The 26,455-nt window shown below is 45.1% G+C and overlaps 2 protein-coding genes across 7 annotated transcripts in view; both read left to right on the top strand.

The window, feature by feature from the left end:
* Positions 1 to 6,979: 6,979 nt before the first annotated feature.
* On the top strand, positions 6,980 to 19,701 carry CCDC71 (coiled-coil domain containing 71). Of its 2 annotated transcripts, none has more exons than XM_074283265.1 (2): positions 6,980 to 7,046; positions 16,257 to 19,701. In XM_074283265.1, the coding sequence occupies exon 2, from the start codon at positions 16,308 to 16,310 to the stop codon at positions 17,430 to 17,432; it is 1,125 nt and encodes a 374-aa protein (XP_074139366.1). In that variant the 5' UTR covers positions 6,980 to 7,046; positions 16,257 to 16,307; the 3' UTR covers positions 17,433 to 19,701. The 2 variants fall into 2 exon arrangements, with proteins under 2 accessions (XP_074139366.1, XP_074139365.1); XM_074283264.1 differs by lacking the exon at positions 6,980 to 7,046 and adding an exon at positions 9,121 to 11,041.
* A 109-nt stretch (positions 19,702 to 19,810) lies between these two features.
* The window catches only part of LOC141551525 (laminin subunit beta-2-like), a 33,142-nt gene continuing 26,497 nt past the window's right edge, over positions 19,811 to 26,455 (top strand). For 2 of the 5 annotated variants that reach the window (XM_074283245.1, XM_074283244.1), the window contains exons 1-12: positions 20,362 to 20,483; positions 20,879 to 20,994; positions 21,129 to 21,310; positions 21,525 to 21,639; positions 21,778 to 21,851; positions 22,335 to 22,523; positions 22,628 to 22,691; positions 24,315 to 24,520; positions 24,730 to 24,850; positions 24,941 to 25,129; positions 25,266 to 25,445; positions 26,034 to 26,146. In XM_074283245.1, the coding sequence (XP_074139346.1) occupies positions 20,467 to 20,483; positions 20,879 to 20,994; positions 21,129 to 21,310; positions 21,525 to 21,639; positions 21,778 to 21,851; positions 22,335 to 22,523; positions 22,628 to 22,691; positions 24,315 to 24,520; positions 24,730 to 24,850; positions 24,941 to 25,129; positions 25,266 to 25,445; positions 26,034 to 26,146 (1,566 nt within the window). In that variant the 5' untranslated portion in view covers positions 20,362 to 20,466. Of the gene's footprint in view, positions 20,484 to 20,878; positions 20,995 to 21,128; positions 21,311 to 21,524; positions 21,640 to 21,777; positions 21,852 to 22,334; positions 22,524 to 22,627; positions 22,692 to 24,314; positions 24,521 to 24,729; positions 24,851 to 24,940; positions 25,130 to 25,265; positions 25,446 to 26,033; positions 26,147 to 26,455 lie in introns of those variants that run through there. The other 3 variants (XM_074283247.1, XM_074283248.1, XM_074283249.1) reach the window with 3 other exon arrangements.

Genomic DNA, 26,455 nt, shown 5'->3' with positions numbered 1-26,455 from the left:
AGAAAGAGGAAGGGAAGGAGGAAAGGGAAAGGGGAAGGGAAGAGAAAAAAGGAAAAGGAAGGAAAGGAAAAGGGAAAGAGAAAGAGGGAAGGGGAAAAGGGAAGGGGAAAAGGGAGAGGAAAGAAAGCGAAAAAGAGAGAAAGAAAAGAAGGGAAAGAAGGAGAGTATGAGTTATTTGTCTTTAGTTCTAAAGAGGATCATAATATCAAAAAGATGATGCCATGACTTAAAAGTAAATTGGATTGGGGCAGCTAGGTGGCGCAGTGGATAGAACACCAGCCCTGAATTAAGGAGGATCTGAGTTCAAATTTGGTCTCAGACACTTAACACTTTCTAGCTGTGTGACCTTGGGCAAGTCACTTAATCCCAGCCTCAGGGAAAAAAAAAAAAAAGAAAGTTAATTGAATTTAAATGAAGAAGATCGGTTTTGCAAAAGCTCTTGAGGTAGCTGCCTCATGAGCAAATAGACTGCAGGAGAAATGTGCTGATAAATACTAATCCCATATCCCTGTGATACTGTAATGAGGGAGGAGTTGAGGTAGCAACTAATCCCTCTTCTCATAATTATATGTACCAATCGAAATGCTTTTACCTTTATGTGGAAGTAGTTTCCTCCTATCTATAAAAGCAGCACAGGATTGAGGTTTGAATCCAGGCCAGCCTTATTCCAATTGCCTTGAAGACTTCCTGTCTAAACAAAATCCTTTTAAATTTCTTTTAACAAGGTAAATACATAGGCCATATCACCTGTCACATGAAGCTCACCAATGGGAGAAAATCACCTAAAATTACAAACATGGAAACCCCTGAAAATAAGGACAAGCAGATTAAGCATATAGAAAATATTTTTGTTATTGTTGGTATTTCAGTTGTTTCCAATTCTTTGTAGTCCTATTTGGGGTTTTCTTGACAAAAATATTGGAGTGATTTGCCATTTCCTTCTCTAGCTCATTTTACAGATGAGGAAACTGAAGCAACAGGGTTAAATGATTTACCCAGGATTACACAGTTAATAAGTATGTGAAGCCAGATCTGAGTTCAGATAAATGAGTCTTCTAGACTTCAAGTCAGGTGCACTGCTAGCTGACCTTGTTTTAGTAAAAAACTAAAACATGAACAATCCTATTGTTTTCATTCTCTGACATTAGTCAGTATCCTCAGAGTAATTGTTACAAATTTAACTCAATTTGACAAACATTTACTAAGGACTTATATTAGATGATGGGTATTCCAAGATAAAAACTGAAGGAAAAAAATTCCTTTCCTCAAGAGGCTTATATTCTGCTAGGAGGAAATGGCAGGTATGCAAAAAAAAGTAAGTATAATTTTGTTGTTGTTCAGACCTGTGTTTTTACTGGTGTATGGAAATCCTCTTTACTAATGAAATTGGCAATTATTCTTTAATTTATAATATTAGGGTTACCTGATTCACTGAAAAGGTGAGTAATTTGCCCAGTTCTCAGCCAATATAGAACTCAGGTCTTCCAGAAATTTGAAGCCAATCCTCTATTCATACTTGCCTTTGTATATATACAAAATATATGTGGTAACTTGGTGGCTTAGTAGATAAAGAACCAGACCTTGCCTCAGGCAAGCTTTTTACTAATTCTATGACTTTTGGCAACTCAACTAACCTCTTAACTTCAGTTTTCTATCTATAAAATGGGGTTAATCATAATGCCTATCTCAGGAGGGTTGTTGTGAGGACATAATGACAAATATGTAAAGCTCTTTGCAAACCTTAAAGTGCTATATAAATAGTAGTTATTTTTTAAATAATATTTTTCCAATTGTATGTAAAGACAATTTTTAACATTAAAAAAAATTTTTAATTCCAAATTCTCTCCCTTTTTTCTCTCCTTTGTCCCTGAGATGGTAAACAATTTTTTCTGATACTTTTCTTTTGAATTTTTAAATTATTTTTTCCAATTACATGTAAATATAGTTTTCAATATTCATTTTTTATAAAATTTTGAATTCCAAATTTCTTTTCCCTCCCTTTCTCCCATTCCTCCTTCCCAAGATAACAAGCCATCTGATATAGATTGTATGTACAATAATGTTAAACATATTTCCACATTAGTCATGTTGTGAAAGAAGAATTAGAACAAAAGGGAAAAAAAAAATAAGAAAGGAGAAAAAAAATTCCAAAAAGATGAAAATAGTATGCTTTGATTTGCATCCAGCTCCTATAGTTCTTTCTCTGGATATGAACAGCATTTTCTATTGTAAGCCTTGGAATTGTCTTGGATCATTGATTATTGCACAAAATTGCTACTACTATGTATAATGTTCTCTTAGTTTAGCTCACTTCTTCAGTATCAATTTTGTCTTTCCAGTTTTTTTTGAAATCTGTCTGCTCCTTATTTATATTACATACATATATCACAATTTGTTCAGTTATTCTTCAATTGATGGGCATCCCCTCAATTTCTAATTCTTTGCCATTACTAAAAGATCTGCTATAAATATATTTTTTAAATATGTGGATCCTTTTTCCTTTTTAATGATCTCTTTTGGAATACAGACCTGGTAATAGTATTACTGGATGAAAAGGTATGTACAGTTTTATAGTCCTTTGGGTATATTTCCAAATTGCTCTCCAGAATGGTTTGGATCAGTTTACAATTCTATCAACGATGCATTAGTGCTCCAATTTTCCAATATCTCCAATTTTTATTATTTTCCTTCTCTGTCATATTAACCAATCTGATAGGTGGGAGCTCATACCTCAACCTTGTTTTAATTCACTTGTCTGTAATCAATAGTGACTTAGAACATTTTTTCATATGACCATAAATAGCTTTGATTTCTTCTGAAAATGGATTGTTCTTATCTTTTGACCATTTATCAATTGGAGAACGACATATTCTTATAAATTTGACTCATTTCTCTACATTTTTGAGAAACGAGATCTTTATCAGAGACATTTTCTTTCTTTTTTTAAAAAATTGTTTTAAACCTTTTTATTTTCAAAACATATGCACAGATAATTTGACAACATTGACTCTCTTGCATAGCCTAGTGTTTTAGATTTTCTCCTCTTCCCCCCACTCCCTCCCCTAGATGGAAAGCAATTCAATACATGTTAAACATGTTAAAATATATGTTAAATTCAATGTATAAACATACTTAAACCAATTCTCTTGCTGCACAAGAAAAATCAGATCAAAAAAGAAAGTAAATGAGTAAAATGCAAGCAAACAACAAGAAAAAGAGGGAGAATATTATGTGTTCCACACTCAGTCCCCATAATCCTCTTTCTGGGTGTAGATGGCTCTCATCATCACAAGATCATTGGAACTGGCATCAGTCATCTCATTGTTGTAAAGAGTCATGTTCATCAGAATTGATTCTGGTCATTTCATTTAGTGTCAGTTCATATAAGCAGAGACATCTTCTGTAAACATTTTCCCCAGCTTTCTGCTTTGGCTGTACTGGTTTTGTCATCTTATCAATAAGATCTTGTAATGCTATCTTTTGTTTCATCATAAATTTTTCCTTTTTCCATAGATATGATAGGTAAACTATTTCATTATTTCCTAATTTATTTTTAGTATCACACTGTGTCTAAGTCATTTTGATTTTATCTTGGTATACATTGTAAAATATTGCTCTATATTTAGTTTCTTCCACACTGTTTTCCAGTTTTGTCAGTAGTTGTCAAAAAGTTGGGTCTTTGAACACTAGATTACTATAGTTACTACTGGATACTATGTACCTATTCTAATCCACCATTCAATTTCTTAGCCAGTATTAGATTGAAATTTTTTTCATTAATTCCTTTTATATTCTTGGCTTTTTGTTCTTCTAAATTAATTTTGTTATTTTTTATAGCTCTATACAATATTTTTTGGTAATTTTGGCATAGCACTGAATAAGTAAATTATTTTAGGTAGAATTGTCACTTTTTATTATCTTGAGTTGGCCTACCTATGAATTATTAATATTTTTCTAATGGTTTAGATCTGACTTTGTTTATATAACTTTTTTATAATTGTATTTTTCTAGTTCCTGGGCTTGTCTTCACGGTAAATTCCCAAGTATTTTATATTGTCTGTAGTTATTTTAAATGGAATTTCTCTATCTCTTGCTGATGGATTCTGTTGGAAATGTATAGAAAAGGTGATGATTCATGGGGTTTCTTTTATATTCCATTACTTTACTAAAGTTGTTAATTATTCCAACTAGTTTTTCAGTTAATTCTCTAAGTATGCTATCATACCATCTGCAAAGAGTGACAGTATTATTTCCTCATTGCTTATTCAAATTCCTTTAATCTCTTTATCTTCTCTTATCCCTAAAGTGAACTTTTAGGAATTATTATATTGAATGACAGTGGTGATAACGGGCATCCTTACTTCACCCCATCTTACTGAAAAGGCTTCTAGCTCATCCTCATTACAGATAATGGTTCCTGATGATTTTAGATAGAAACTTCTTATCATTTTAAAGATGTTTTATTCCTACATTCTTTAGCTATTATTATTATTATCATCATATACAAAGTATAAGGTTACAAGTTATTTTCTTTTTTATAGTATCACCAACTTCATATGGACTTCTATGATGGAAAGGCAAGAAGATGCCTCTGTTCCTACCAGGAAAGGAGACTAGAAAACTTTTTCAGAATTTGATCTCTGCATTACCTTCTGAGCTGAGTATGAGTTGCTTCAGATCCCTGATCCCCTCCCTCTCACAACTTGGTCTGTTTTTCCCATGATTTCCAACTTCCTAGTACATTAGCCTAGGCTCTGAATGATTCATTTAATTTAGGACTTCTTATTTGACGCAGGGTTTAAAAGATGCCTGTCATAACTTGATCAACATGACTTTTCTCTTCTTCCTTTTAAGATTCTACTCTTATTCCCCACTTTCAATGACCTCAATTTCAATCTGGCCTCAAATACTTACTGTGTAAGTCTGGACAAGTCTTTTCTCTCTGCTTCAGTTTCCTCATCTATGAAATGGGTTGCAAAGGGACATGGCAAACTACTCCAAAGCATCCAAATGGGGTCATGAAAAGGGAAACACGATGTGTTTAATTATTAATTAATTAATGATTAAATAATTAAATTAATAATTATGATTAATTAAATAATGACAATAAGATGTCACTCAGTGAAATTGGAAAAATAAGATATATTAAAACTGATGAAGATCGTCAGTCTCCTCTCACCAGTGGTTGTGGTCTACCATAAAAATCTGAGCTCTCAGCCAAGAGAACAGGACAGAGATCATTTGTAAAGGGAAGTAATAGACATTCCTCTCAATATCAAAGTCAGGAAGAGAAGAAATGCAATAGTCTGGCTCAGTAGTGTGGTGGAGAGAAGATCTTTTGAGCAGGAAAGTGACAAGAGTGATGGAACTCATGAGTTAGGAATCTGAGAGAAGAACAATTAGGAGCCTAAGGCAATAGTCCTGGTAGGAAATGATTTGAATGAGGTCAATTGCCCATTTGAGTGGGGAGACACAAGTATGACAGCTATGGAGAGAGAATCTGTCCAGACTTGACAGCCGTTTTGGATGGAGAAGATGAGGAAATCACCAACTTAGGAAGCAGAGACAAGGAGATAGAACCAGGGAGCGCAAGGAAAAGGAAAAAAAGGAAAGTGGTAACTGAGGGGCAGGGCTGAGTTTTGTCTTATTGTCCACATTTTTGGACCTTTTCCATCTTTCTCAACTTCAGTGGGATCTAAACTAGAGGGGGCGGGAGAGAGAGAGTGGAAACACATGGACATTTTTTTTTTTTTTTAGGTACACTGGCTCTCTCAGCTGTCTGGGTTTCAATTGCCTCGTGTATCCTAAGCGGGGGTTGGACTAGACTAAATCTGCGGTTTCTTCCAGCTCTAATCTGTGATCTTATTTTTACACATAAGCAAACTAAGGCCCTGAGACAGCTCTCAGAAGAAATGGGCCGGCCCGTGTCACACAGGGGAAATAAAGGGGTCCTGTACCCAGCATGCACCTGGCGCCTGGAGTGTTTCTACGGGAGTTGGGGATCGCGTTACACATTTTTGGGGAAATCTTAAGGTTTTTTCCTGAGTCATTTTCAAGGGACCCCCCAGAGCGATGGGCCAAGTTTCAGGAGGACTGTGTTAGGTAAGTGTGTGGGGGAGATAAGTCCCCTGGGGACATGTTGCATTTGAGACGCTACTGGAAAAGGCAGTTGCAGTGAGATTGGAACTCAGAGTATTAGCTTGTAGAAGAAGTCACGTGCACAAAGAATGCGCGAGAACGAGAACTCGTGGAAGGCGGCTGATGCAATGGCCAGGAAAAGGGTCTCGGAGAAAAGGGTTCAGTACAGCGCCTGGGGGACAACCAGAGCTGTTGTGGGCGATTTTCTGGCAAGGAGACTTGAGCGGTCAGAGGGAGGGGTTAAGAAAACTCAGGGGGAAAAAGATAATAGGGGGAGGCCATCCGAGCCACACGTGCTTCGATTGCTGTGTCCTCGCGCCACGTGAGGGCTCGAGGTCCGCGCTGTCGGGGTCATGAGGGCGCTACTGCGCCCAACGTCGTCCTCGGGAGTTAGGCCAGGGGAGTGTCCCTCCGACAGACGGTCTTAAAAGGATTAGGGTAGGAGCTTCCTCTCCTGCCCCCAGAGCTCCCAGCGGGGAGCTGTAATTCCCCCCCACATAAAGGCTCCCTGAGGGCGGGCTTCAATCCCCTCCTCAGATCGAGACCTTCCAGCCCTTAGAGCGGAGTTTCTCTCCCAATCTGGAGGCTCCCGAAAGGTAGGCCTGGGTTTTTCCCCCAAACTGGAGGCTCCCTGAGGGCAGGGCTGTGGTCTCCCCAAAGTCTAGTTGAACTGGACTAGAGCTAAAATAGGACCAGCAACCGCCACGTGGGGGCGCGGGAGACCCTAGGGGGCGGAGACCCTGGGGGTAGGGGAGGGGCCGGGGGTCCCCAGTCTGGGAGGGGGGCTCTGAGGAGGGGGGGGGCCGGAAGCGGAAGTGGAGCTGCACTTCCGGCCCTCAGCGGGGCGGCCATGTTGGAGCGGCGGAGGCGGCGCAGAGGCTGGTCCCGGGTCCCCGCGGCGGCGGCCGGTAGGTGTTGGGCCCGCGGGGCCGAGCCGGCCCGGGTCGTCCAGAGGGGGCGCTGGGCCCGGGGCCTGGCCATGGCGGCGTCGGCGGCGGCGTCGGCGGCTCAGTCTGCCGGGCCGGGCCGGAGGCAGCGCCGAGGGGGCGGGGCTGGGGGGCTCCTCGGAGCCCCTCCCCCACTCCAATCCTCCCCCTCCCGCCCTCTCCTGCCCTGCCCTCCCCTCCCTTTCCCGACCCAAGCTACCCCTTGCACCCACCACCCTCCCTTTCATAAGTCTCTCCACAGTCATAGCTCCCCACCCAGAATTTTCCCATTCTTACATCTTTTCGGGCCTTCCGCCCCAGCCGCCCGAAACCCCCACGACCCCCAGGTTCCCTGCCCCTCCCACCCCCTTCTTTATCCACCGTATCCCACCGTTCTCATACGTACCAGGTGCCCCAGGACCGAGATCTTGCTGACCCCATACTTAGAAGCTCTGGGACTCTCCGATCATACACACTTAAACATATTTTACTGTTCCACTGCCCCAGACTCCCCTGGCTTCGTTCTTTTTATCTTCTTCATCCCCATTCCTATCCCCGTCTTCATCCCCACCCCCACCCTCATCTTTATCCCTATTCTCTCATTTTCATCCCCACCACACTCCCATCCTCTTCCCCTACTCCATCCCCATCCTCGTCTCTATCTTCCTCATTCCCACCCCATTCTTACCCCATCCCCACCCCCCTCTCCAATCGTCTTCCCCACCTCTACTCTTATCTTCATCCCCACCCCCCATCTCCAGCCCTCTTCCCTACCTCTATTCTATCCTCATCCCCACCCCCATCTCCATCCCCACCCCATCTCTATCCTCACCCCCACCCCCATCTTCTCATCTCCATCCCCACCCCATCTCTATCCTCATCCCCACCCCCATCTTCTCATCTCCATCCCCACCCCCATCTCCATCCCCACCCCATCTCTATCCTCATCCCCACCCCCATCTTCTCATCTCCATCCCCACCCCCATCTCCATCCCCACCCCATCTCTATCCTCACCCCCACCCCCATCTTCTCATCTCCATCCCCACCCCCACTCCCATCTCCATCCCCACCCCATCTCTATCTTCATCCCCATCCTTGCCATTCTCTAACCTGCTCTATTAGTACAGTCCAGCTCTCCCAGCTTCCTGCCTTATTCCCTGTGCCTCAGTCTTGGGGCCCTCTATTTCTTAGGTTTCTTCTCTCAGTACTCCATATATTCATCAAGGTCACACCCCCTCAAAACCAAAGCATAACAAAACAACGCGGGCCAGGCTTTTCCTCATTTACTTCTCGTGTAGGTTTTCTGAACCAGCCCCTCCCCCAATTTCTCACCAAGCCCTACAGAGCATCCACTGTCTCTCTTGAGTTTTCCTTATCCCAGGGAGTTCTCCCCAGTCTACCAAACCTCCCAGTTGTGCCTCTGTGACCTTGGGCAAGTAAGTAACTTCCTTTTTCTGAGCCTCAGTTTTCCCATGTGTGCAGTATAGGGGTTTGAAGGTCCTATCCAGCTCAAAATCTGGGCTTTTTTAATCTCCCAGTTTATACCTTCTAGGATTCTTTTGATCCTTTCACTGGTTCTGATCTATTTTTGGCCCCTATCTCTGTGCCCTCCCACATGTTCACACCTCAAGCCCATTCCCTTCTCTTCTCGAGGCTGTGGGAAAATACAGGTCTAATTGAAAGGCCTTAGGCACCTTGAAGTGTCTAGTTCCTTTGGAATGAAGTCTGTTGTGATAGTCCAGGCTTCTGGAAAGGCAGGATCCTCTCCAAATCAGCTACAGTGAGAAAATGCTGGTGTAGGAGAGCCTGTATGGGATGACCCTCAGCTCAGAGGTCAGGCAGACAAAACACCCCGTGCAAACCCAAGACTCCTTCCTTTTCACCCTTCACAAGCCAAGTCCCAAGACCCCAAACCTTCCCTTTTTCCACCTCCAAATTCAGATCCAATAAAGGGCTAAGGTCCTGTGAAGGAAAAAAAGATTGTTTGTGGTTTAATGGGGGTGGGGGTGGGGTGGGGTGTCACTACCACGGTTCTTCTTCATGCTTCTTGAGCCTAAAGGAATGTTTCTAAACAAAGAGGTGACAATTGCTGCTTCTGGGAATAAGATAATCTACCAGGAGTTTTCAAATTGCTACCTGAGCCTATTAGGACTATGGGAAGTGTATGTGTATGCTGGAAAGACTGCTCCTGGTGTTGATGTGCATAGGGAATACTACTTAGTTAGGGCTCTGCCTGAGATCCCTCAGCACTAAGCTGCTACTGATCTTTTAATGAGTTAGTTGCACCTGGGGAGGTTGCTCCTGTCCCTGGGTCTTCAGGCCCCTGGGAGCATTGGTATTACACAAATTCCCTTTCCTTCCCTTCTGGAAGCTGTGTCTGTCTGTGGTCAGTGCTGAAGAAGTCAGCCACTCCACCCATGGCCCAGGCAGGAGTCTTCAGTTGGAATCCCCTTTGCCCCCAGGAATGCTGGTACTTTTCGGGATGGTAATAAAGCCACCTGAGGGCTGAGATGTTGCAGAAGTTGGAAACATTTCCTATTTGCTAATGAAAAAGAAAGTCTCAGTCCCATTCCACTGTCCCAACCACTGGGCCTAAGGAGGTTCTTCTGCAAAGGATTTTGGACCAAGCCCAGGCCCAGAGCTTCCTGCCAGGTTTTGGAAGGCCTGCCCTTTGATTGTCTCCCTGGCTCTGAATTTGCCCTGGAAGAGGATGAGAGGTTTGGGTTGAGAAGACAGTTTCCTGCTTACATGCCTCTCTTTGAATGGGAACCTATGAATGATGGGGTGAATTGTAGCTCTCTTGGCTTTTGTTTCTTTTGGGAGGAATGGGGTGGTGGTTTCCGTGGATGCCATCCTCGAAGAGGGATGAAAAGGCAAAATGTAGCCTTAGACCAAGGGCCCCTCCCATTGCCAGGCTGGAGTGCCAAAATAGCTTACTTCTCAGTTTCTTCCAGGGTTGAAAGAGTCTTATCTTTCCATTCACTTTCTAAATAAATTTGGGGTCCTTAAGAATAAGAAAGCCTTGATTTCACATTCGCTTCCTTTGGCCAGACTCTGGAAAACCTAAGCCCTAGGACTTAAGAGATATGCTAAACAGCTAAGAGACAGAAGCCCTGAATTTGGGTCTCAGGTCTTTGTTCGATACAAGATCTTGTACAAATTACTTGACTTCATTGGACCTCAGTTTCCTCATTTGTAGAATAAGGAGGTGAACTAGATGATCTCTGATGCTCCTTTCACATCTAAATTTATTATTCTTTGAGCCCTTGTAACTAATATTCTTTCTCAGAAATCATCCAGCACAATCCTCTCATTTTACTAAGGGAAAAAAATCTGAGAGTCAAGTGACTTTTCTGAAATCACTCTGGTTTTAAGTAACAGAACTGAATTTTCTAATATTTCTTACAGGTTTAAGTCCTGATTCTCTAAGTAGCCTCACTGTAGGTCTTAGTTTCCTTTTTGGAAAAAAAAAGAAAAGATGAAAGGTTCCTGAGGCCCCTTTCAACTCTAAATCTGACCCAATGAGATAACTCTTTCCCCTGAGTTAGGGGAAGGGAGACAAAAAAGTCTGCTAGAGAGATGGCATACCTTTGGGCCTCTCCTCTTTTTTTGTCACATGGGGATATTGGTTCTTATGCTACATATCTCACAGGGATATAGAGAGGATAAATTTGAGCTATAGAAATAACTGTACATTAATGGAAAGAACATTGAAACAGAAGTAAGGAAACAAGCATTTAAAACTTGACTATGTGACCACAGGCAAGTCATTTTTCTCAGTCCATCAATTCCTTCATCATTAAAACGGGGATAATACATATACTACCTACCTCCCGGGTTTGTGGTAATGGAAGTCTCTTGAGCCCTTGTCTTACAAAAGAAATGCAGACTCATTCCCATTCCGTCAACTCTTGACTCCTCTTACATTCTTCCTTCTAGATACTTCCAGGCATGGACTTTCTTGGTTTGACAGATGGTAAGCAACTTCCTCCTCAAGCTGTAAACTCTTTCTAATCCCAGCCCACATTGCCATTGACCCTTCCATGGCACCTTCCTTTACTCTCATGAATGAGAATCAATTTTGACTTTGCCTTCTTCTTTATTTCCCAGGTCCATTCAGCAAGTATTTAATGTCCACTATGTGTCCAGTACTGTGCTAGGTGCTGTGCTAGGGATACAAAGATGAGAATAAACAGCCCTGGCCTTCCACAGGTTTATATTAAAATGGGAATAAATAACCTGAGCACATATGAGTGCTATAAAGTGTATATAAAGTAAGTACATTGGCTTTTTCAGGGGACAAGGATCTTGGCTCTGGGACTAGGGTCAGGAAAGACCTCACAAGTTGGCACTCTCACCTGCATCCCGGCTGTACAAAGGTGCAGAGATGGGCTTATCAGTAGGCCGTTTTGGCTGAAATGAAGAGTAGGTAAAAGAGAGAACATAAGATAAAGGTAAGCTAAGCTAGACTGTGAAGGGCTTTAAATGTCAAATTGACAATTTGTATTTGATTCTGGAGTTAATAGGTAGCCACTAGATTTTCTTAAGCAGTCAGTCCTTTGAATTTGACAGCTCTATGAAGGATATGTTGAAGAGGAGAGATAACTCGGGTATGGAGGACAATTAGGATGTACCTGCAATAGTCTAGGTAATAGGTAATGAGGGCCTGAATCAGGTTGATGGCCGTGTGGAGAGAGACAAGGGGATAGATATGAGAGATGCTGTGGAAGTAGAAATAAAATCTGGCAACTACTTAGGAGGGATTATATGGAGGTTATGAACTTGAGTAAATAGAATGGATGGTGGTGTCCATCCTAACAGGGAAGTTAGGGAAAAAAAATGAATTTCATATTGGACATACTGATTTTAAGATGACTACTAAGGTACCTCTTTGCAAATGTCCAATGGGTAAGCTCATGATGCAAGACTGGGGCTCATGAGAGAGGCTACTGTAGATCTCAGAATCATATATAAATAGATGACAATTGAACATGGAGGAGCTAATGAATTTCCTGGGAGTAAGCAAAGAAATAAGGGCCCTAGAGAGAAACTCCTTAGGGTACATTTACACATAGGCAGTCCAGGAGCCTACTAAGGAAAGTAAAGAAGAGTTACTAGTTGGTAGCAGGAGAATCAGGAAAGAGATGGCATGAAAATCCATCACAAAAGGGTGATCAAAAATATTACGTACATGATGGGGCAGCTAGATAGCATATTGGATAGAGCAGCAGTCCTGAAATCAGGAGGACCTGAGTTCAGATGTGGCCTCACATACTTAAGGCTAGATGTGTGACCCTGGGCAAGTAAGTGCAATTTCCTCGCACAAAAAACAATAAAAAATTAAGTTCTACATAGGGACCAAGGAGTTTGAGCACTGAGAAGAATCCAATAGATTTGACAATAGATAAATATTGTAATTAACTTGAACAGAAAGAGGAATAAATAGGTGCAGGGTTCAGAAAACAGATTACAAGCCAGGCTTGTACAAGTAGAAGTAATAGGGGACTTGAATTATCAGGACATACTTTTTAAAAAGAGAAGTCATTGGTAATTTTGGAAAGAGCCAATTTCATTTGAGTAATAAAGTTAGAATCAGATTTCATAGGATTGAGATGCGAGTGAGAGGGGAGTTAGTATAGACTTGAGTTTTTCTAGTTTAGTTGTGAAAAGATGGAGATATATAGTAGAAATATGGGATCTGACAGGTTGTTTTTTTTTTTTTAAAGGATAAAAATGTGAGCATTTTTGTAGATGTTAGAGAAGTATCCAGTATATAAGGAGTGATTGAAAATGAAGGGGGGGGGGCGCAGCTAGGTGACGCAGTGGATAGAGCACCAGCCTTGAATTCAGGAGGACCAGAGTTCAAATCTGGTCTTAGACACTTAAGACTTCCTAGCTGTGTGACCCTGGGCAAGTCACTTAACCCCAGCCTCAAAAAAGAAAGAAAGAAAATGAAGAGGGGTTGTAAGGAAGGAGATAGGAAAGTATGAGATAAGGGATTAAAAGTAGTATTGGTCATAGCAAGGAAAAGAGACACGCCTTCATCCAAGACTAGAGCAAAGAGAAAATGGAACATAATATCTGGTGAGTTTGAGGTAGAAAAGAAAACCCAGATTAGCTCTATTTTATCAATAGACTGTTGTTTGTCCTTCATTCTTGAAGATGACCATGACATCAGGGAGGTGACATCATGACATGCTAGTTAATTGAATTTAAGTGAGGGAGGAATGTATCAAGGTCATCTACTTCACCTTCCCCTCCAGAGTCATCTGGGTCCAGTAACAAGGTATAGATTAAGACAACTGGAGATGGCCCTGGATGAAATGGGACACCCTGGTCTTTTTTAAGCTAAGGTCTTGTATGACAAAGGAAAGAAAGGAAGTATGGTTTGAGAGATTTAAGTTTGGACCATTGGGGATGTGCAATAAAAAATTAAGTGAGAGCCAAAGGATTGCCTTGCTGCTTTGAGGGCTAAAGTGGATATTAAATAGCATGGATTTGTAAAGGATCCTTGCAGCATGGTTTAGCAGCACCTGAAGAGGAGCAAAGATCTGTATTCAACTTGTTTCCTGAACACTGCATTGCCATGACCCTCATTCCATTACTTATCCCTCACATGTCCTGTTGATAACCAACCACCCTCTTAGTAGTCTTCCTGCTTTTCAGAGCTTTTTTCTCCAGTTCATCTTTCTTAAAGATGCCAAAAAAACTTTGCTATGAGGCAGTCTAACCTTATCACTCCTCTTCTCAAAAACCTTCAGGGTCTTTCTAGTGCGTATAGGAAAAAAAGAGAAATCTGTCTTAACATGAAAGGCCTTCCATAATTTTGTTACCATCATCCTTTCTCATACTGTCTCATCCTGTTTCTCTTTACACACTCCAGCCAAAATCTAGCCATATGGGAGGATTTACTGTTTCATAATCTTAGCCTATCATGCTTCAGCCTTGAGCTGTAGTACCTATTCCTCTTCACTTGTAAGTTCTTCACTTTCCTCAAGACCTAGTTTAGGTGTCAGTCTTCTCTGAATCTCTCCAGTTAAACGTGTTCTTAACTTTTTCCTCTAGAGTGTATAGTTTGGGTCTCTCCTATATCCTAGTTTCTCTTTACCTTGTATTATTTAGTTAAAGCCAAAAGATGTGACTTAACTATATGTAAGGCACTATATTGGGTTCTAAGGATTGCTGGGGAGGGAAAAAAAAACAACAACAACAAAAAAAACCTCTCAAGGATCTTATAATCTGATGAAGGATATGCCATGCACAGAGATAAACAAGCAAAAAGTTATATATAAAGTCTTGCCCAGAGGAACACAGCACTAACAATGGGGTGACTTGGAAAGACTTCAGGCAGAATCTGTCTCCAGAGCTGTTCTTGAAAGGAATAAAGGGGTTCTGGGAGGTGGATACAAGGAGAGAGTCCATTCCTGATACTGGGGATCACATATTCACAGGTATGAGGAGGAGGGATGGAATGTCATATACCAAAGAAGGCTACTAGGCTGACTTGGGGTAGAAAGTCCATAATGGAAGGACCATGAAATAAGACTGGAAAGGATAGGAAGGATCTAGATTTTTGAGACCTTTTAAGTGCTGGGCTGAGAAATTTATATTTTGTCCTAGAGGCAACAGGGAACCATTTCATAAAGGTGGTCTGAGTAGGGGGTTGTATGATCAGATACACATTTTAGGAATCTCAATCCGGCCACTTTGTGAAGGATAATTTGGAGAAAGAGTTTAGAATGAAGGAGAACCATTAGGAGATTAGTGAGAGAGTGGGTTAGAAGTGAGGAGTGCCTGAATTAGGGTGGGAGCTGAGTAAATAGGAGTCTGATATGACCGATTTCAAAGAACCTTGGGCAACTGATTGGATATTAGGTGTGAGAGGGAAAAGAAGTCAAGAGACTATAAAGTGGGAGAGAAGTAGGGAAATTTTGATGCAGGATGCAGGGGGAAATAGGAGTTCTGTAGTAGAAATGGTACATTAGAGGTCCCTGCAGGAAGAAACAAAAGAGGGTCGCTGAGGATTTTTTTTTTTTTTTTAATGCAAAGAGAACAGAAGGAAGGCCAGAAAAAAAAGCAGACAAGAACATCTTGGAATGTATGCTAAAAAAGAAACCTCTTCAGGTTTCATACAGTACTCTTTTGGTGTCCTGCTATTATGTGGGAATGCTCATTTTTATTAGATTTTTAATGTCAGAATAAACAAAAATGTAAGTCTAGTTTGTATTATGAGGGCTAGAGTTAAGGAGAAAGATCAGGGCTAGATATACCAATTTGGGAGTCATTTGCATACGGATGAAAGTTGAAGCCATGGTGCTGATGAGATCACTAAGGGAGAGTGTTGAGAAAGAAGAGAAGGGGGCCCAGGACAGAAGCATGAGTAATGCTCCCAGTGAACTGGGCAAGGTGATCCAGCCAAGGAGACTGAGGGTAGCTGTCAGCCCAGAAGGACAAAAACTAAGTGAGCACCATTAGGGAGGAGAGTTTTTCAGAGGAGGTCAACAGGTCCAAACTGGCCAGGATGGTAAGTAGAATAAAGACTGGGAAATTGGGTTTTGGAGATACCATAGGTCATCTATTTAGATTTGGAGAAAAGTCTTCATGGCTACTGAGCCCCATTATTTTACTGGTAAAGAAACTGAGGCACAGAGAAGTTAATCCCACAGCTAGTAAGGTGCTGAGACGATATTTGAGCTGAGGATGTTGGAGCCTTTGGAGAATATGTACATCTTAAATAATTAACATTTAAGTGCCTTCCACTAGAGATGGTAAAAAAAAATAGTCTGTGCCCTCAAAAAGTAGGCATTCTGCTAGGAATCCAATATGTCCATGGATAAATACATGGAAGGTAGATTTTAACTAAATATGTAGTTATTAAGGGATGGGAGAGGGGCTGAGGAAAAGGCTCTTGAAAGAAATGACACTTGAACAGAGCTGAGGGTTCCCATAGGAACAGGTGAGGAGGGAGAGCCTTTGAGACCTGCAGGCATGGGATTCCTTTTCCCTTCCTCCCTTCCCTTAGAAAGTAAGCTCCTCAAGGGCAGGGCCCTTGTCAGTTTAAATCTCTCCCTAGGGCTGGACTAGACCCTTAATAAGTGTAAGTGAGTTATCTCCTGAAGACATCCTTTCTGGAGGCTGCACTGAGGCTGTGATTGTGTTGTCCTTACTTGGGCTTCCTCTTTTTCTTTGAGGTGTCAAGCACTGGTTTGTGGGCCCAGGACAGCTCTTCACAGCCTAATGCCATGAATGTGGAGGTGGATAATGTGGAGGAGAAAGCTGTCCATTCATGGTCCAGAATCTCTTCTGCAGGACAGAAAGCCTTGGAGGAAGCACTCCTGGTCTTCAACCCCATGTCCAAGGACCTCAGTGACACCGAGGCCCAACTTGTGGCCTTTCTGCAAGGTCTCCGGGAGGAGGGCTACCAGCCCACTATCCTTCGGAGCAAGGATGTGTATGGCTATAGCTCCTGCACAGCCGACCCCCCCAGCCAAACCAAACAGCATGTTGGCCCCGCTGCTCAGGCCAAGCCACTGCCCTCGGACGTTCCCAAAGCCACTTCTAGGAGCCTGCTAGCTGTCCCAGGGACCATCTTGGGGAGGTCGTCTAAGGTCTCTAGTTCCCCAATAATCAAAACCAGCTCCACCAACCTTTTGTTGAACTCCCTGAAACAGTCAGGCTCAGGCAGTGGTAAGAACTCATCTGTGGGCTTCCCTACCCACATGTACCCTGGGGTGTACCCGGCTATGCGGCTCTCTGTTGTTCTAGAAGCCTTGGTCCCTTTAAAGGCTACAGCATCCTGTTTAAACTCCAAGTACAAGCCTCTGGGGATCTCAAATTCAGACCTTAAGCTGCTGAAGGGCTCAGGGAGATCCCGGCAATCAGCTCCTAACAAAACCACTAACAAAGGGCACCGGTGTTTGAGCCGGAAAGCACCAGACCGGGCTGCCCTCCCAAAGGGCGGACGACGGGGCCCCAATGGTGGTGTACTCCGGGAGAGCAATGCCTGCAAGGCCTCAGGCATCCTAAATGGTAGGCGCCGAAAGAAGGGGACCCAGGTGAAGACTTCCAAGAGCGGGGCCAGGACTGCCTGTAGAGGTGGCAGAGGCAGCCATCCAGAAGCCACAGGGCCAAAGAGGAAAAGGGCAGAGGAGGCTAAAGAGACTCCAGCCAAGAAGAAGAGCAAGTTGGGGCCTGGACTAAGCAAAGCGAGGCTAGTGCCAAGCTCACCAAACCTCCTGAAGTTCCGGGTCATCAAAGTAAACAAGCGATTCTCCGATGAGGAGGTGCGGCAGAGAGCACAGAAAATCCTGAGAGTCAATTTGTCTCCAGTGATCCGGATCCAGCCACTGCCCTACTCTGTCTCCTGATTGACTCAAGGTCCAGTCCAGGGCCCATTTCCCTCTGACCCAGCCAGTCCACACACCACTGCCCCCTTCCCTCCCTCCCCCAACTCGTCCATCCTCCCCTGTGGGAAGGGGGAGTGAGAAACTTTGATTCTCCTGCTGATGGCTGGAGCAGTATGGGTGTTGGGTGACAGTGTGTTAACTGATACCTGCAGACTCTGGGCAGCTTGCTCCATTCCTGTTTCAGGCTTTCTGGCCACCAGGCTCTTGGGACTGCCTGCCTGGCTCTGAGCCACATTCAGAAATGCAGGGAGATGCCTCCCCCGTCCCAAGGGAGAGAGCAGGTCTTATTACCTGCTCTCAAAGAGCCACTTACGGCTTTACCCCAATAGACCTTCCCCAAACCCTTGGGGGAGGCAGTTTTGTCATGACGTGATGCACTGTGATTTGTTATTTTCCAAGCTCTATGTTTACTGATTTCATTTTGATCAAGTTTTATATCTTTATATGCCCCCTTTTTCCCACCCCACACCCTGGCCCCCAGTGTCTGCCTCTTCCATCAGTAGTCAGAGCTTGGGGTTTCCTCCCTCTTTTCAAAATGCATCTACAACTCCTCTTGTTTTTGGGTCATCTCCATGCTTCCAGGAAAGTTCTTGCCACTGAAGGAGTAGAGTGTGGTTTGGTTTCAGGAACAGGTTAATCAAGAACCCCTGGCTTATTCTTTTTAATCTTAATACCAGGGGAAAGGTCTGCTATCTGCCTACCTGAACATCGACTCAGTGAGGCACCTCCTAAGTTCTATTAAGGGTGTAGCAGAGGGAGCCAGAGTGTAAACTGACAGGTAATTTAGTTTTTGGGATTGATTCTCACTTCCTCTGAGTGGTTATGGGAATCTCTGCTTTCTTGGAGTTTGCTTCTGGGGGTTAATTTGGCTAGAGGCTAGATCACTCCCCTGTCCTGAGACAGCCTGGACTTGGGCCTTGTGAGCAAATAGAAAATCAGGTGTCTAGGCCCTTCTTTCTGCAAGATCCTGGGGAAGCCTGCCAAGTGAATGAGCATAGAGTTGTGACCCTAGAGCTGATATCTAGGCCAAGAGAGGAAAAGAGGATATTTTTTTTTTTTTTTTTTTTTTTTTTGTCTACTTCTTCCCAGGGGGACAGAACCAGACAGTGACTCCTTGTCTCCCATCCTTGCACACCATGAGTCTGTGGGCAACCATCCAGAGCTTCAAGGCCTTTCCTCAGGGCTGCTGTTTCCCTCCTGGCTGCTATTTCTCCTCCCCAGGGCCTTATCTCTAAATCCCTGCAGCTAGACCTTGAGGAATTGTGGCTGTCTAGCCCCAGCCTTTCTTCCCCTCTTTCCTTTCATCCATCCCCAGAATCTGGTCTCCCCTCCCTTTCTTTCTACCAGTTATACTCTAGGGTCTCAGCTCTGGGAGTATATGTTGAGGGAGGGGAAATGGGGGAAGAGAGATGTTCAGCCTCTTCCCACTTGGAACAAAAGGATGGTTGGAGATAGGAGTGGCCTAGAGTATCAGTGGTCATTGTGTCTCAGGACCAAGACTTTGAGGCCTTAATCCACCTCAGACCCTATTGTGGGCCTGTGGAACAGAGCTGGAAGCTATTGAGCCAGGTCAAGCCATGCCCCTTCCTAGTCCAGTCAGGCAATGGTGGTTGCAAAAATGACCTCTGCTGATGGGTTGATGTAGGCTTGGGGCCTGTGGGAGAAGTTGTCTACTATCATTACTTTTGTAGAAGTTGGGGAGGATGGGGTAATGACGGAAAAGCTTGGTCACTTCCATGGCAGTGGAAATACTTTCCCAATTGGACCCCGGACTCGCAGATGGGGGGCTGAGCTGGAACTCCCCCCCCCAAATTTGAATCCAAACAGTGTCTCCTTCCCCTTTCATCCTGCCCTCAAGTCATCCACCATACCCTTGCCCTCTGCTGTCTGTGGGTCCCTCGGAGTCCATAGTGGCAATGGTGGAGGTGGAGCCTAGAAGGTGGGTCACCATTCCTTCCCTGGTTGGTGTCCTTTGTGACTTTGGGAAACTCGAGGACCAGACCCTCATCCCTGCTGCGTGTTCATTGGTTTGTTTGTGACGTCTCCACGGATGCGGATCTGTGATGTTCGGTATGCAGGTGTGGCCTGTGAAGAGTGCAACTGACTTCAAGGAAAGGCCCTCAGGCCTCTGGGGTCTGAGGTCTTGCCAGCATTTAAGTTAAATGGGAATTATTGACCACTTGCAGGCCACTTGTTCTGCTGTCCTCAGTAAATGGTGCTTCATCCTCTGCTTCTGTGTCTGAGTATTTTTTCCCAGAGAGGAACTGGAATTGGAAGGGTTTGGGGGGCAGGGAGTGGGGAACGGACTGGGAATGGGAAGTGAGAAGGCAGAAGTGGAAAGTTTAGGAATATCCCCTTCCCTCTAGTTCATCCTCAGAGACAGCAGCGTAAGGCTAGAAGGTTTTAGAAGAAAGATGGGAGCCCCCTTTTCTCTTTCTCCCTAGAGGAATGGCAGGTAATGCCCAAGGGCTAGCCTAATGGAGATAGGAACGCCAGAGAAGGGAGGAAGTGGGCCTCATAGATTGAGCCACAGGGGCCAGTGTGCCCAGGAACTCTTGGGAATGTGAAGTAGGGAGAAGTCCGAGCCAGTCTAAGGCAGGAATACTCTGGCCCTACCTCCTCCATTTTTCTGACCCTGCTCCCCCCAATCTTCACCAGGACACCAGGCTTTTCCGAGGCAGTTTAAGAATTTTCCCTGGCTCCCATCCCCTTCCCTGGCCCCAGACCTCTCACAGCTCAGCTTCTCTCCCCTCCCCTGGGCCCCGAGCTCTGAATGACATTCCCCTGAGGTGCCTAGAGACGCTGCTTTTCTGAGCTGGATGGGGAGGGGGTTCATTTGAATGAGAATTTGCTCCTTTCAACCCAAAGAGCTAGGGCGGGGTGATGGGGAGTGGCAGTCTGGGAGAAGCCTCCAGCACCTGCCCCAAACAGCTAGTCGTAAGTCTCTGCAGCCTTAACCTCCGAACATACAAACATACCCCTCCAGGATCTGACAATGCTGGGCCCCAAAATGTGAGTATGATGAAGGGTTTTATGGGGGTGAGGAGGCTAGCACTGGGGAATCCCCCATCTCAGTTCCAGATTAGAGGAGGGTGAAAGGATTTTTCTCCCCATTCCCACCCCAGGACTCATCTCCATCTGTGCTGGACTCCAGAAGTGCGGAGTCTGAATTGCCGGTCCTGGGTGGGGGGGGTGAAGAGTCTGGTCCAGGGATAAGTCTTGTCTCACCCCACCTCTCATGTTCTCTGCTTTCTCTACTCCTCCATGATAGATTATAAGATGGGGAGGGGAGGCGATATCTGGGGAAGGAAGGACTGGAAGGGGAACTGATGGAGGTAGAGTCGTCCCCCTTACCTCCTAGCCTAGGCAAGCCTCTCACAACCTCTTCCCCATCCCCCACCTCCCAGGCCCAGCCAGGGAGCAGATAGCCTGAGCCTTCGGTACTGGATAACCACTGCTCCCCATCCCTCAGCCACAAGCCAAGTGGGCCACGGCTTCATTGTGCTGCTGCTACTGCTGCTAAGTAAAGGGGGTGGCCAATGAGGCAGGAATGGGGGGGGCTTTTTGTACCTTAGGTGGGGGTGTATTCCTTGGTGGGGGTAGTCCTTGAAAAGGGTGGGAAGTTTTTCAGGGTCTTGCCTTTTCTCTGGTTCTCAGTACAGATACCTTCTGCCTGTGCCCATGAAATACCTGATCTTCTGCCCCCACCTGGCTGCTCTGGAGGGAGCTGTTATCCTCCCACTGGCAATCTAGTTGTGGGCAGGAGCCAGAGTCTCCATGCCTCATCCACCTGTGGTTTGAGGGGACCTGAACCCTACTGCATTGTCAGCCACTTGCAGGTGTGTATTGGGCCAGGCCTTTCTGCTTCTGGAGCCTTTGAGAATAAGGTCTGGCAGAGGGAAGAAGGCCAAAGTTTCCTAAGGGACCGTTGAGGATAATGGGGGTCCAAAGCTTCTACAGGGGATCCCAAGGGGTTTCTCTTGGGAGGGAAAATGAACTTAGGGACTTTTCTGAGGGGAGGCTGTTTAGACCCTGACACCCCTCCTCCCTCAGGACTCTGAGAAATGCTTCTTCTGTGACTCAAGAGGTCAAGGAGGCCACCAAATCAAGAATGTGATCTCTCTCAGTGGACCTGATGGGGAAAGAACATGGTGGCAAGCTGAGAGTGGTGAGGGGGAAAGGCTTTGGATGGCAATGGAAGGAAAAGGGAGGGAAAGTCAGGAATGGAAAACTTGTGAGCCAGGGGGTAGGTTTGGGATATTAGAGGACAACAGGGTTGCTCTGACCAGGTCTTTATTGGTTCAAGGCGTGGAGAATGTCAGTATCCAGCTGAACTTGGAGGGCGAATTCTACTTCACCCACCTTATCATGACCTTCAAGGTACTGAACACATACCTCTCCTTCGTTTTTTTTGATACCACTGTATTTTTTTCCTCATATGATTCTTGACCCCTGGGTTGGGCAATGGATAGCATGATGGATGGTTTGCAGCTAGAAAAACCTTAGTTTGAATCCTGCTTCATACTCTTACTAGCTATGAGACCTCGGGCAAGTCACCCAACCTGTGTTTGCCTCAAGTTTCCTCATTTATAAAATGGGGATAATAATAGTACCTACCTCCCTGGGTTGTTGTGAAGATCAAATGAGATGTAAAGCAAGTACTTTGCACAATACCTGACAGAGTAAATTCGGTAAAAATGTTGATAGCTATTAACACACATTAACACAAATGATCCCATTCCAGATGACCTAACCAGGGGGATTCTGCTTCTAAATCCAGTTACTTCCTAACCTCTGACTCCCTAGTGACATCTAGCCATATGAATACTTTGATCCTGTACACCCTGACACACCTTTCCCTAGACTTTTCGACCTGCTGGTCTTCTCATTGAGCGTTCAGCAGATGGGGGTCGTTCCTGGAGAGTTTACCGATACTTTGCTCACAACTGTTCCGGCCTCTTCCCTGGAATTCCACTTACACCTGGCCGAAAAGTCAGTGATCTCGTTTGTGATCAGCGTTACTCAAACATTGAGCCATCAAGCCAGGGTGAGGTCAGTCCCTTAAGTAGAGAAGGCTTAGGACTGGGGATGGGGGTTGTCAAGGGCTGGACTTCAGTGGTTAGCACTTCAGGTCTTATTTCCTTCCCCAATCTCAGGTAATTTTTAAAGTTCTGGACCCAGCCATCCCTGTGGAGGATCCCTATAGTCCAGAGATCCAAGGTAAGTGACTTTTCAGATGGCCAGGCCGAGGACCTCGGAAACCCCTCACCCTGAGACTCCTCCCAACCCACACATCCACTGGGATATTTCCTCCCTGGAAGCTGAGATCCTGTGTAGGCACCACCATGCTCTCTGTGACCCCCCTGAGAGGAGCACAAAGCAAGACAGGGGCTTCTAGTCAGAAAAAGGTTTCCTTGACAACCAAATCATTCTCGGCTGCTCTACCTCTATCAATGCTTCCTTCCAGGCATTAGCATTTTACAATGTTTTTGACAGCAGGTTTTTTCTCCCCCTTTTTTTCTTCCCTAAAGCAAAGGCATTTAATGAAATGGTATAGCAAATAGCGTGTTTCTTAAAGGGGCCTCATTTTTTTTTTCTTCCATGAACATGTTAAGTAATTGTTTCTAGGAAAACTAGTCACACTTTCTAAATAAAGTTACATAGCATCTTCATGGGAAGATTAGGTGTGTAGATTCAGAAAGGATCTTAGAGACCATATAGTTCAAATCTCATAAGGGAAGAAACTGAAAAATGGAGAGAAAGCAATTAGCCCAGAGCTAATCAGTGGTAGAGGTGGGAGCCCAATTCAGGTCAAGTATCTTTGCCAATATTTTCTTAGGGAGGGATAGCACACAGCTGTGGACATAGTAAGAATTGTTAACTTGTTTTTTCAGTCTCATCATACTCTTCTCAACCAGATTTAGAATTTTCTCAGCAGAGATACTGTAGTTGTTTGCCATTTCCTTCTCCAGCTCATTTTACAGATGAGGAAACTGAGGCAAACAGGATGAAGTGATTTGCCCAGGATCACACAGCAATTAAGTGTCTGAGGTCAGATTTGAACTCAGGAAGGGGAGTCTGTCTTGGTCTCTTTAGCTAAGGGGTTAAGCTTCCTCTGGAATGATCAATAAGTGTGGGATTTGGTTGGGGGAGGGAGCAGGGGAACTAAGCATTCCAGAGGGAGAACAAAGGACTTGAGCCCAGACTGAGCCTGGTTTGTTCTAGTGAGGAGCTGGGCTTTATCAGAGCATATTCTAAGAAAGCCTCCAGGTCCGTTGAACGGGCTAAGAACTAGCTAGCACTGCCTCTCATTAGGCCTGTGGCCAAAGACAAGTGATTCGCCTTCTCTGAACCTCTTTTTCTCGTCCTGTACTCCCAGCTGAAGACACTCTCCAGATGCAGCCTAAGGGCTTCAGGGAGTCCCAGAACCCTGATGGACTGAGGGATCTGCCCAGGCTTTTCCAACTATAATGAATGAGCCAGGATGTCCGAAACAGGACTGGAACCCTGCTGTCTTGGCCAGTTCTCTATCAGCCACATTGTTGCCTCTTCAGCTATAAAATAGCAATGCTAATATTCGTAGAGTGTTAAAGTGATTTATGAACCTTAAGGCATTTAGAGTTCAGGAGGCTGCATTTACACGATAATGGTCTCAGATATTCTGTAGTTACTTGAAAGTTTCTGAGTAAGGCAATAACCTAGTCATATTTCTGCATTACTTTAGCAAACGTGTGAAGGATGGCTTGGAGAGAAAGATGGATTGGGGAAACAGGGATACTTGAGAGGGGGTTGTCCAACCTTAAGTCTCCATCCTCCCTGCCTTTACTACCCCATTCTCCCCAGAGCTGCTTCGAGTTACCAATCTGAGGGTGAATTTCTCTAAACTACACACGCTGGGAGATGGGCCCCTAGGGGGCTGGGGCCACCGTCACGGACCTCACTACTACTACGCCTTGTATGAGCTTGTGGTCCGAGGAAGTTGCCTCTGCCATGGACATGCCTCTGAGTGTGCGCCTGCCCCTGGTGCCCCACCAAGTGTGGAGGGCATGGTGAGTGGAAGTCTCTGAGGGCAGAGAGTGTCAGGAGTAAAGGAGGGGAATCACCTTTAGTGGGTGGCTGTGGAGAAGGCTATTGCTTCTGGAAGACGGAGTCTGGAGTCCTTGTGGTGGTCAGAGGTCCTCCCCTCCCCTTCAGGTCTTGGGGGGGGTGCCTCTCTGAGGCAGTGTTCCTAAAGTCTTACCAGCTCTGCCATTTGTAGGTCCATGGGCTTTGTGTTTGTCAGCACCAGACAGCTGGACCCCACTGTGAGCGCTGCCAGGACCTATTCCATGACCAGCCCTGGCGCCCAGCCGAGCCTGGGAATGCTCATGCCTGCCGGGGTATGTGCTGCTCACTGCCTTCCCTAACCCACGTGCCCTTGCTGTGCTCTGGGTATCTCTGACCCACCACATCCCTTCTCTTTCCCCCAGAGTGTGAATGCCACCAGCATGCCAGGAGTTGCCACTTTGACATGGCTGTTTTTATGGCCTCGGGCAACGTGAGTGGAGGTGTGTGTGACGCATGTCAGCACCACACAGCTGGGAGGCATTGTGAGATCTGCCGGCCCTTCTACCATCGGGACCCCCGAGAAGACCCCCGCTCCCCATACACCTGTAAACGTAAGTCCTTAGATGATGAGCCCTGCCCTCAGCCATGAACCTAATCCTGGTATTTGCCACCCCATTCCAATCCTCACCTCTTGACTTCACCTGTCATTTCTGACCCCTTGTTCCAACTCTGCTTCTGTGTTCCCAGCGTGTGACTGTGATCCTTCAGGCACCCTGGATGGGGGTCTGTGTGACACACACACAGATGAGGTCCGAGGGCTCCTCTCTGGGCAGTGTCGCTGCAAAGCCCACGTGTGGGGACCTCGCTGTGACACTTGTCGTCCTGGTTATTATGGCCTGAGCCCAGCATTACCTGAAGGTTGTTTGTGTGAGTGATCCCAGAAACTTCATGACTTTGGATCCCAAGCCTCTTAACTTTGGATATCTGATGGCTAGAGCCTGAACTTCATGGAGCCCAAAGCCTATCTTGTGACCTCTTGACCTGAGAGGTCCAGAATGTGACCCTGGCTTTAGGAAGCCCCAACTTCCATATCTCTTAAATCCCTTGACACAACTCAAGACTTCAAGATCTATCAATCCAAGATACTCAGTCTCTATGGCTTGAGTCCATTTGGACCCAAGGGATCCTATATGAGTAGTCTCTAAATCCAGGGTTTTGTGACTCGTGACCCCAGGACCTCTTAATCCCCTGATCCCTAGTACCTTCAAACTTATAAACCTAGTCACTATGACTAGCTGGATGCCACATAAAGGCTGTCTGTGTAAATGACCCTTTGGCTTTGGGAACTCTCTGATCCCCAACTTAGGACTCTGTGAATCCTAGCCCAGGACACTATAATTTAAGCCCAGTTCTCTGAGCTTGAGGACTGTTCCCAAAATCAGCTTCTGTGACCATCTCTCCCTCTTCCCTCCAGACCATCCTTTCCATCATTTGACACCATCTTTGCTTCTTTAGCCTGCAGGTGTGATCCTCGGGGCACAGTCCCAGGTGATACTCCTTGTGACTCCATCAGTGGTAACTGCTATTGCAAACGTTTTGTCACTGGACAGAACTGTGACCAGTGTTTGGTGAGCTCTTAACTCAGATTCTCAGACTCTCTTCTTCCAGTCTGCTCTTGACTACTGAAATCTAATCTCCAACCTAGAACCCTGACTTGAACTGAACTCTAGGCTCTAATCCTTGTCCCCAATACACTTAAGCCCAGAGTCTGTGCCCTTACTCCACATCTTTGACCCTTGGTACATTTATTTTTGTAATACCTTTAGTTTATTCTGGCAAATTCAACAAAGATGAAGCTATTCTACTGTATAGTTGATCTACCTCCAGTTCTCAGCTTTCCCAACTATAAAAAGGAGAAGGTTGTACCCACCGATTCC

Source organism: Sminthopsis crassicaudata, chromosome 1, assembly GCF_048593235.1.
Source record: "Sminthopsis crassicaudata isolate SCR6 chromosome 1, ASM4859323v1, whole genome shotgun sequence".
NCBI lineage: Eukaryota > Metazoa > Chordata > Mammalia > Dasyuromorphia > Dasyuridae > Sminthopsis > Sminthopsis crassicaudata.
The sequence above is the reverse complement of the archived record's forward strand: the minus strand, read 5'-3'. Positions and strand labels throughout refer to the sequence as shown.